Source organism: Buceros rhinoceros, unplaced genomic scaffold (genome assembly GCF_000710305.1).
Source record: "Buceros rhinoceros silvestris isolate BGI_N320 unplaced genomic scaffold, ASM71030v1 scaffold32167, whole genome shotgun sequence".
Lineage (NCBI taxonomy): Eukaryota > Metazoa > Chordata > Aves > Bucerotiformes > Bucerotidae > Buceros > Buceros rhinoceros.
This window is the reverse complement of record NW_010424458.1, coordinates 4595-15408: the sequence shown is the minus strand read 5'-3', so window position 1 is coordinate 15408 and position 10814 is coordinate 4595. Positions and strand designations below refer to the sequence as shown.

Genomic DNA, 10814 nt, shown 5'->3' with positions numbered 1-10814 from the left:
TAGGAGCTGTTTTCAAGAAAGAATGCTGGAGAGGTGTTCTCAGTTAAGTGAACAGATATGGTATAAAGAACAGACTGTTTGGGGGGGGAGGGGGGGAGAGGGGCTTGCCTCTTGTACTGCTTGTTTAAAATGGAGAGCAAAGACTGTCTTGAAAGCTGTTTTTTCCACAATGCCTGGTTGAAACGAGGCATGTGAGATCTTGCTTCCGTGGTGTTCTGCCTGAGACAGTAGCAGTGAAGGCACCCAGCCGTTCGCTAGCAAGCATCAGAACCATCAGTTCCTGGCAGATTCTTCAGCACGTGTTTGGCCTGGTGTTAACTGTCTAGTCAAAGAAGTCTATAGAAGAGGGGGTGGTGGATTTTTTTCCTTGGTTTCTGCAACTTTATGTCCCACCTGAGATGTCTTGGAAAATATTCACCAAAAAACTGCTGAAAGAAGTCTTGGTAACTTAAACTTCTGTAGAAGTTTCCCTGCGTTGGGATGGATTGTCAGTGGTGGGTGAGGCAGGAGAAATCAATGGGTGGCTGGACTGTTAGGTTTGCTTGTTTTGACAGCTGCGTTTGTGCACAAAGAGTAGCAAGAACCTCTCTTTTGGAAGAAGTGTGGTAGCATACACAAATATTTTTAAATGACAAAGGGGTCCCAGTGACAACAGAAAACATCTGAGGCTTTCTCTACTCTGATGCCCAGGCATGAAGAAAACATTTTTTCTTTTTTTCTCCCTCTGTAAGCAGCAGAGGAGGGATTTGCTTGTGTCTGGTGACAACAGTGCGTGTGTGCTGATACTGACAGGAGCAAGGAGAAATTCCTTCTTTAAGGTATGGTGCCCTTATACGGATCCTGCACAGATGGTGTTCCAAGAACCGGAGCAATGGATCATTAACTCTTACGATTATGAAACAGAAGTATTGAGAAGTATTTATGGAGAAGCTTCAATTTAAGCTTGAATGGCCTCTCAAGCTGATTTGGGAAGAAGAGTTCTGTTAAATGAATTGTGAAACCGAGTGGTCAATGAACACTTCAGATGTTCTGGCCAAAGACTGCATGAAATTCTGTCACTGTACAAATTTTGTTTCCATAAACCTACAGTGCATTTTGATAGATGTCACAAATGTGATCCACAAATATGTCCTGACTTGCCTCTGTGAGTGTGTGTTTCAGAAACACTTGCTATAGCTACGTATGTTGGGAGATTTCTGCCTAGGATAATTTTGTATGAAGAATACACAACAGTGGAAAGGCAAAGTAAGATTTTCTTTGAAGTGAAAACATGCTGCATGAGAAGGGCTTTTGTCTCTTAATATATTTGTAATAAGGTTTGTACAAAACATTTACATATTTCTGTTTGGATTTTTCATTTTTAGCAAATACTAGAAATCCATGATTTTCTAAGGGAATAATTATTCCCATCTTCTATGGTTTTTTTCCATTCTTCAAGTTGCATCATATATTTTTAGTTCCTATTTTGTATTTTTCATCTGTATAGAACTGAATACAGTGAAAGAATAAAACTAATATTTGTTGGTGACTTTGACACAAACAGAACATCTGTAAATTGCTCTTTGCTTTGTCTAATAGTGTGGCAGAGCAAGATCATAGTGGATTGAAGAGAACTTACATCTCCTCTTCTTGGCTAGAGCCCAAGGATCTCTGATAGTATTCTTTCTAACACTTACACCTGTGTTAAAGGCAAGCTACAGGTTAAAACATCTACCGATGTTTTCCTTTCATAAAAAGTTGGACATAAAAGCAGAGAATGGTTTTGGCTGAAGCAATGCCACTGTGCAGAAGTGGGCTCCAAAAGAAGTAAGTATGGTCAGCAAAAAAAATGGTAAATAATCACAGTATGATGAGACTTCCACTAGTTAATTGCTTTTATGCTTTTAAATGCTTGATGATGCAGTACAAATTGAAGCCTTTCTGTCATGCTGTAACACTGTGTCATCAAAACAAGTTCCGTCTAGAAGCTAAAACTTGGTCATTTGAGACCTAAACCAACGTTGTTACTATTGCCTTAAAACCAGAAGTATCCTTTCAGGTTATGTATCTGTTAAAGTATAATTTTGTTCTATAACTTTGAATATTTAGTGGTGGTGACGAGCACATGTAGCTGTATATGTCTGTTGATTATCTTCTGGTACTTTTGAAATAAATGGCTTTTGACAAGACGTAAAAAGGCATTTCTTTCTCTTCCTTCTCTAAGATCTTAGTGGCTCTATAACAACTCCAGATGTTAAGCTAAATCTTGGAGGGGAATTCATCAAAGAATCTACTGCAACTACATTCCTAAGGCAGAGAGGGTACGGCTGGCTTCTGGAAGTGGAAGATGATGACCCAGAAGATAACAAACCACTCCTGTACGTCATAATTAATTTTGAATATCTATCTTTATCAGCTGTGTAGGAAAAACAAACACTCGTAGCCTCTCAAATCATCCTGCAGCCCTTTGCTGACTAGAATTCTGAGTGACAAATTTCTTGACCAATGAGTGTTTTCAGGTACAGGAATGAAAACATCTAGTTTATAATTTTATTTTTAGTGTAAAAGAGAGGCTTGTTATTCATTGTGGTGGAGGAAGGAAAGAGGAAGTAAAATCCAATTTTATTAATCTTTATAAAGCTTTAATGGCTTTTCTTCTCTTAACCATTGATCTTGTGATGATTTAAAAAAATTAGATTATATTTTTTCTATCTTTTTGTACTGATGTTGCAAGTTTCTCAATGCCGTCAAAGAATCACAGGCTAAGATAATCCTGTGGAAAGATTCGTGTTGAGTAAATCTAAGTAACTGCTCACAGTTACTCTAAAGGAAAAGCGTTGTGAATCATGCTTGTTACAATAGGGATCCTAGGAGCAAGGTAGCATAAACTTTATAATCTTTGATGCTATCTTATAATATAAAGCTAGATTAAAAGGGTGTTGGTGATGAAAGACAAAAACATCCTTAAAAATTAGAATCTCTGTTCTTTGTTCTGCTCACGGAAATGTGGCTGGCTGAAGAAAGTTTGTATCTTAAGGTTACTACTCCTGTGAGTCAGGCAGCCTGGGTCTTAGTCCTTGTTAGTCCTTAGTTCTGCACCTAAGCAACTTTAATTCACACAGGAGAACGCTGAGACACTGAGAATAAAGATAATTACACCTTAAAAACCAGAGTAAGCAGGAGAGTACTGTGGAGAACTCAAATGAGAGTGTTGGGAGAGAACAGCTGTCTGCAGAGCTTAATAATGACAGTGCTACTTGAAAAGTACTTTAAAGAGTGCAGAAGAAGCTTCTTGTATGAATAAGTATGTACTGTAAACCTCTAACTTGTAATTAGGAGCAGAATGGTGTACCGAGGGGACACAAACGAGTTCCTTCTTTTGTGTAACCGTTTGCACCACAAAAGCCAAGTTTGTGATTCAGAGACAGGTAGGTGTTCTAAGTGCTGATGGCTCAAAGTGAGGAGAACATGCCAGGGAAATGACCAGTTTGTGGTAATCAGGATGAATATAGTCGTCGGAACATCCTAATCTGACTTTCATGTAGCAGTTTTTATGCAGTTCTGCTTATTCCCAGAACAAGTGTTGTAAAAAGCCTTGGAACCCGAATCCTGTGAAGGATTTAAAGAATAGCAGCCAGCTAAGGGAAGGTCACCAAGGCAGTGCTACAGTGCGAGCGTGTTGTTTAATAGAATGGGATTATTTTTTTCTTTCTCATGAGTCAGCCTGAGACGCTTTATCTTCTGTTACAGCTACCATCACTTCTTAGGTGAGGTAGCTGTCAGCTTCATGTGAAATGCAGTTTATTCACATGGGACACTGTCAGAAGCCCTAATGACAAAGAATTATTTCCAGACAAGAAATACTTGTGTTACACAGTCTTTAGAGTAACATCCAGGAATGCTACATCCTGTTTAGATAGAAGGAGGAAAATAGATGCTTCTGGACTACTCCTTAGATTCAGGCATGTTTTAAAGAACGAATTCTGAGATGCCTTTGGTAATAGCAATCCTGAAATTGCTTTGAGGGACTCAATGAGCCGTATTTTTTTTTTTCAAGAGAAATTGTAGTGAATCATGTCTTTGCATTTATTTCTTGCTTGAATTTTTTCTGAAGAAAAAGCCATAAATCAAAGCACTGTACAAAATTCATGAAGGGACTTAGGATATGATCTTACATTTTTCTCCGCTGTGCCCTGAAATATAGGGCAGAGTTGCTCTCGCAGCATTTCAGAGCTCCTCAGTCATGACTGCGTGAGGAAAACACTAGCATGCAGAGAACTAAAGGTTCCGTGCAGAAACTTGAAGGAGTGGAATTGCCCATTACTTGTAAAATCTGATTCCTTCCCATTATGCCAGGACAATTGGGGCAAGCTGTACCAGATAAGAGTCTCCTTATGCAGAAGAGTCTTCTGGTCAATTTGTAGCTGTTTACAGCTAGTTTGTAGCAGGGAGTGGAGAAGGCAATTAAATACGAGCGAGATCTCTTGATAAAATTTATTGCTGGTTTAATTGGCTTTTATTTATAGTCATATTGGAAGCAAGCCAGTAATTAAATAATTGGCACAAACTGGTCTGCTGAAAACTACTGTTGTTGAAGCAAGTTAAACCCAGTTTTATTTTAAATAATTCTTTATACCTGATGTATTTTTAATGGTTTAGGATTAGTGAATGTAAAGGTATTCTTTCTTGTGGAATTTGAAATAAAATGTTTCCGTTACAAGCGTGCTAATGTGCAACAGCTCAGCATGGGAATACGCAGACATCCTACTCCTGTGTATGCATGAATTTTGAGTTGGGTAGCTACAGTGGTATGACTGTGTTGTGTGTTCCTGCATGTGAAAGAAGAGATCGACTGTCTTAATGTAGACTGTTAGGCTATGTAGTGTATGTTTTCTATTTTCAGTCACATAATTGATTTTTGAATAATTAAATATATCTAACTGTATCACACCTGTTACTGAATGCAGGATGAAGTTGTTGCTTTGAAGGTGTTGCTTGGTTGTTGACAAACTGTTCCTTTGATAGTCCTGGCTTCAGAAAGCCCTATGAGTGACAGGAGACTTGCTCTATAAACCTACTGTTTTCCCCTGTACTTACATTTTTATGCGATTTCATTACTGTGGTGTATAGTAATGCTCTTTTGCTTTACAATTTCAGGGAAGAACTTGACATTGATCTGAAGGATATTTACTACAAAATTCGCTGTGTGTTGATGCCTATGCCGTCTCTTGGGTTTAATAGACAGGTAGTAAGAGACAATCCAGACTTTTGGGGTCCTCTGGCTGTTGTCCTCTTCTTCTCGATGATTTCATTATATGGACAATTTAAGGTAGGTATAAGACTCCTACCTAAAAAGAAATCCGAACTAAATTTGGGGACGTGATTGCTAAGCAATTTGCATTCTTATGTAGATAGAAAGTCTTAAAGTCTTTTCTTCACATGCTAATGTGGACCATTTCAAATGCTGTTTCTCAAGTTAACATATAGAAAGATGGCAGTCAGAAATGTCTTAAATAGCCCACGGATAAGTTAATCGTGATGAAATGCCAGGTTTGTTTTTATACAGTAAAGCAAAGGAGAGATGTGCTTTCTACGGGAAACAGATTGATACTAATGAGTTTATAGTCATATTAGAGAGTCTTTCCATTTCAGTGGTGACCTTTTGTAACATACTTTCTGTTACTCAAAAATGTTACCAAACAACATTTGTTTGGATGCTGTGAATTTTAATTTCCTGACCAATAAAGCTACTTGTTTAATTTATACTATCTCACTGCTGTTATCTGGTATATTTAATCTTCATTAGTGCCTTTTACTATTTTGTCCTCCCTGCTGAATTACAATCAAATAACTTTCCTCCGATCAATAGACGTTTTCCGTAAAAGTGAAGTTCCATTTGAACTTCAGGGTGAATAGCTATTGCGAGGCATTGTGCAGATTTAATGGGCCTCTATAAACACCGTTAATTTTTTTCTTTACATTCAGATTGAAACAGATAAGTGGTATCACTTATACTCAAAATTTGAACGTGAGCCTAGGTGATCCTACTTCGGGAATCTTTATGACTCTGTGTGTAGTTACTGTTGTTTTAAATACAATGTAATAAAGCAGTAAGCCATATGTAAAGTACCAGAATGTGCTCATGCAAAAATTTTTGTGAATGGTGAGATAAAATCATTCCGTTTGCAACCTCTGGCTTCCATATGGTGTACCAAATGCTGACTAAGAATTCACTCTCAGTATCCTGTTTCTATGAGACTTGAAGTGCTGCGCTAAACCACTGTATTATTCAAGTCTTTTGGGTGGAACACTTAGCTGTCTCCTAAGCAAAGCAAGGACTGTTCCTTGAACCCGCTACAGATTCACTACCTTCTGCAGTTCATGTACCTAGTAATGTTTCTTAGGAACAGTGGGTTTACCATACCAGTGTAAGAGTGCTGTGTATGTGTGAGAAGGGAGAGCTAGTAGCTACAGACGGGATGGCTGACAGCAGCTAGAATGAATGGTGGGCTGTAAGCTGGAGATTGATGAGCGTTCCTGCTCTACGACTTCAATCTGGTCCTTGTCTTTTAGACATTGGAGGACAGCAGGATGTAAATGGGGGCAGTGTGCTATTTTCACAAATAGCATAAAGCCATTATATTTAACCATCTTTTTTTTTTTTTAAGTAGTGCTCTGATTTTTATCTGGTTTTCCCCTATTTCATTCTTCTAGGAATTTGGAACTTTTAATTCAGCAAAACATTGAATTAGAGTACTAGCTTAATTTTTAAGTTCAGCTATTGTATATTTGGAAATACAGACACTGGTCTGATACTGTTGTTTCCTTCTAAAAAGATGTCTCTAATCCTTCCAGTGGCTCAACTCCAAGAATAACTAAGTTACTTTGATGGTTCTGTTAAGTCAGAGAATGATTTTTAATGAAAGAAGCAAGCAAAAATAGTAACAGGCTTTGTCCCAGGAATCTGGGGCTGTTTATTAAGCTGTAATCATCGACTGAGAGTTAGAAGTCCTACCTTGTCTTCAGAGCGTTCTCAGTTTGAGTATAGTGGCATCTTCCAGCTCCTTGTGTTGGTTGGGCTGACTTCTAAAAACTGTGTGAGCCCACACTGTGTAATAGGCAGGACGTGGAGATGTTTAGCTAGGGTGGTCTTAGCTTTACTTCTAACTAAACTCCTCCTACTCTGCTACAATATGGCAATACTTACAAAACACGTTGCACGTGCATTCCATGTTGACCAAACTTACTGTTAATGTGATTCTGTAAATGTAACCTCTGAATTTTATTCTCGAGTTGCATTGTGATACAAAGTAAAACTGTTCTTGTTGCAATTCAGAATTGTTTTGCATGATAAAAGCCTTGGCTGCAGTGAAAGTAATTAATAGAAATTATTTTTTTTTTTCTTGTAATGAAAGTGATTAATATAAATGAATTGTTCTTTATCTCCTAAGGTTGTCTCTTGGATTATAACTATTTGGATATTTGGATCCTTGACAATTTTTTTACTGGCCAGGGTTCTTGGAGGAGAAGTAAGTACCTATACGCAAAAAAGACGTAGAGGGAGGTAATGTAAAGTCTCCTGGCTACATCTTTCAGTAGCATTTGGGTTTTCTTGATGGTTGGCTTTGGTCTTTGTAGACAACTAAGACTGGATGAAATTGGTCCATGTAACATCTACATTTCTGGTTCTTGGCCTCAAAATAAAATCTATAATACAGAGATGGTTGGCTAATCTTTCTGTGTGAAGGATGGTGCCCTGGATGCGATAAACAATCTTGAAATTGGTAATATGAATCCCAAAATTCTAACAGGTGTGATCCAGAACTGAAGTCCATTCTTCAGGGACAAGTGCTTTCAATTTTTCAGTCACTGAGCTAAATGGGATGCTTTCTCCTCCTTTGCACTGCTCTTTATTTAAACTTTTAAATTTTTTCTTTTTAATGGGGCTAATAGTAGTGGTATAATGTCCCTGTGGGTAGAGCACCTACCAGTGTTTGTTTTCATCCTTGGCCTGATGCAGTTCAAACCCTTCAAAGGATGAAAGTCAGTGCATGTTCTTCATCTGCAAAGCCAATGAAGATCTGGTCTACATCCTTCCCTCCAGCTGCTTGCACCAGCAGGGTTGGAATAATGTTTGAGCTTTTGAAAAGTTGGGTCACTAAGTGATTCAAGTGTAAACAAAAAATTACTGACAGCAAGGCCCACAGACAGCTACACCGGAACAGTCAGGATGGTAGAAACTTCTTAAAATGGCTCTGCAGCGTAAAATGCGTTGAACTGTGTTGTGAAGAACTAAATATTCAGTGATAACTTGATTTTTGTGTTGTTACTATGAATCTTATATTGATAATGAATGAGTGTTGCAGACTTCCTACATTATTTACATTTACTTTAATATTTTTAGGTTTTCCTTTTAATCATAATTGCTTGAGTCTTCTTGCGTGAACACTATTTTGAAAGAAAAGCTTTTATAAATGTGATTGCATGGTATTTCTGCATACCGCCATAATCTAGATGCCCTTAAATCTATCTGTTTTGTGGCTCGGAATGTGAAATTACCAGAATATATAAACTGAGAAAAAAAAAAAAGTATCAGTCTGCACAGTTCACTGTGAAGGATCAATGGCCGCAGGAGATTGCTTGCAAGATGGTCACTTGTCTTGCTATTTTCCCTGTTAAATTCAAGAAGGCTTTCTGAGCCCAGGAGTATTTCAAACAGTAGTAGAGGAAAATCAGACATTTAAATCCTCACGGAGCTAAAAATAGTTATGGAAATACTTTGGACAAATCTATTGAAGATAGTCATAATAAATTTAAACTGGAAATTACAAGATTTCTGTGCCTTAGAGGGGTCAGGTTCTAGGTCTTCCACTGACTCCAAAAGCATTCATGTACTTCATTATGTGATGAATAGGGGTATGTTAATGCAAAATTATGTCTTTGCTGCTTGTGACAGCCAGGACTACAGCTGGTGACTGAGAGGTCTGTTCTAGTTCTGTGCTCCTGGCTATCCCATCGCCACATGGCGAGCGGCTCTTGAGAACCATGTAAGACAGAACTTGAAAATGTGAGGGGTGGGTGGAGTTACGTATTTTAGCCTGCGTATAGATTTCCCTTGGAAGTGATTAAAGAAAAAAAAGCCCCCCCGCCAACCTATCTTTAAGAGAACTGAACAATTAATTGCTAAATTCTAGGTGGCAGCATACAGAAACAATTTTAATACTAGCAAGCTTCCTTTAGCTGAAATCTCGTGAATACCTAACACATTTTTATCGTCGCTATTGATGCTGTTACAAGAAGAGCAAACTTTGTTTGGTAACAAAGATTGAGTATTGCAAAGCTTGTTTTTATATGCTTGAAAATTTCAGGTTGCTTATGGCCAGGTTCTGGGTGTGATAGGATATTCGCTACTTCCCCTCATCGTCATAGCACCTGTACTTTTGGTGGTCGGGTCATTTGAAGTTGTTTCTACCCTAATAAAAGTAAGTTCAGTATTACTTTGAGAATTGTTTAGAGTTATTTTTAAATAATTTTCCTAACACTTCATGTATTGATCTATTCAGGACAACGTAACAATGTGTCAAGGTTCAGAACTATGTGTGAGCTCTGTGATCCTTCCAGTTAGCATAGTGGACATGACTGCTAAGCAAATTCTGTTTTAAGTGTTTCTTTGAGTGCTTGGGGATATACAGTGCTGTTGCTATAACAACATCTGTTGTGATCAGGTTAGCTTCTGTGTAAGTATAATGTGCTATAACAGTTGCATTAAAAATAAATAGAATTATCATTTTGAGAAGAGGATGCATAATTAAACCTCCAAATGAAGAAACTGAAAATAAGCTGTTCTATCCCTTCCCCCATCATCCAGTTTATTTTTAGCTACTGCTTCATAGTTAGTCATTGTTCTGAGACCTCCCCGTAGCGGTAGCAGTACAAAGCTCTCAACACCCTTTGCAGAGACAGTAAGTGTTTTTCTCATTTTACAGATGTGGAATGTAAGGCTTAAAGCAAGGATAACTTGCCTTGATACCACCTGCTGTTGGCCATCTTTTATGAAACTAGCAAGGTTCCCCGATAGATCCCAGAAATACCTAATGTTTTTGAACACTTACAGTACTTCTCAAAACCTCTTTAGGTAGCTTTTGAAATTATTGCTGAACTTTTGGAAAGGCCGACTGAGAAGATTCCGTTACTAGCTAAGCTGTACACTTTCTGAGTTCTGCTGTTGATTTGATTGGTTTCTGTCTTTTAGCTTTCCTGGTGAACAGTAGAATTGAAATACAGCTAAAGTGTACAATAAATAACAAAATTGCTGTGTTCGTGATTTGATGACTTGCCGTTGCTATTAAATGGTACAGTCAGAAATCAAATTGTTAACTTGCCAGTTAACTGATGTATAGCTTGAAAATAATTATGTTAATGAAAGCTCTGTTACTTGATTACTACTAACAATCTTACATTAACTTCAGGGTGAACCTGTGTGAGGTTCTTACCTGTGTGTCTTTAGCGTGAAAATGCAGGACAAGCCTCATATGGCCAAAACTACTTACGCTGTGACAAGTAGTTCTTCAGGAGCTCTCTGCTTGGGGAAATATTTCACAGTCCTGAAATGAATTAATGAAATTCCACTCGGTTCTTTTCTAGCTGCAGTCACCCAAGTAACTACTCAAAGTAATGCACCTTAGTTGTTTTAATTGCTGCAATTTTCCTAATGTGTCTTGGGGAATTCAGTCATGATCTTTATGGTCCTTCTTGTCCATCTCTGTGGTCTCAGGTTAGACAGCAAAAACAGCAGCATGTGATCACATGCAAATCTTTTTTGTGTGGTTGGGGGG

General features: G+C 38.0%; 1 protein-coding gene across 1 annotated transcript in view; it reads left to right on the top strand.

The window, feature by feature from the left end:
- Positions 1-848: 848 nt before the first annotated feature.
- YIPF4 (Yip1 domain family, member 4) overlaps positions 849-10814 on the top strand; it is a 12064-nt gene continuing 2098 nt past the window's right edge. Inside the window, exons 1-5 of the mRNA XM_010140813.1 lie at positions 849-915; positions 2204-2357; positions 5137-5308; positions 7431-7508; positions 9348-9461. Coding sequence (XP_010139115.1) covers positions 849-915; positions 2204-2357; positions 5137-5308; positions 7431-7508; positions 9348-9461 — 585 coding nt within the window. The remainder of the gene's footprint in view (positions 916-2203; positions 2358-5136; positions 5309-7430; positions 7509-9347; positions 9462-10814) is intronic.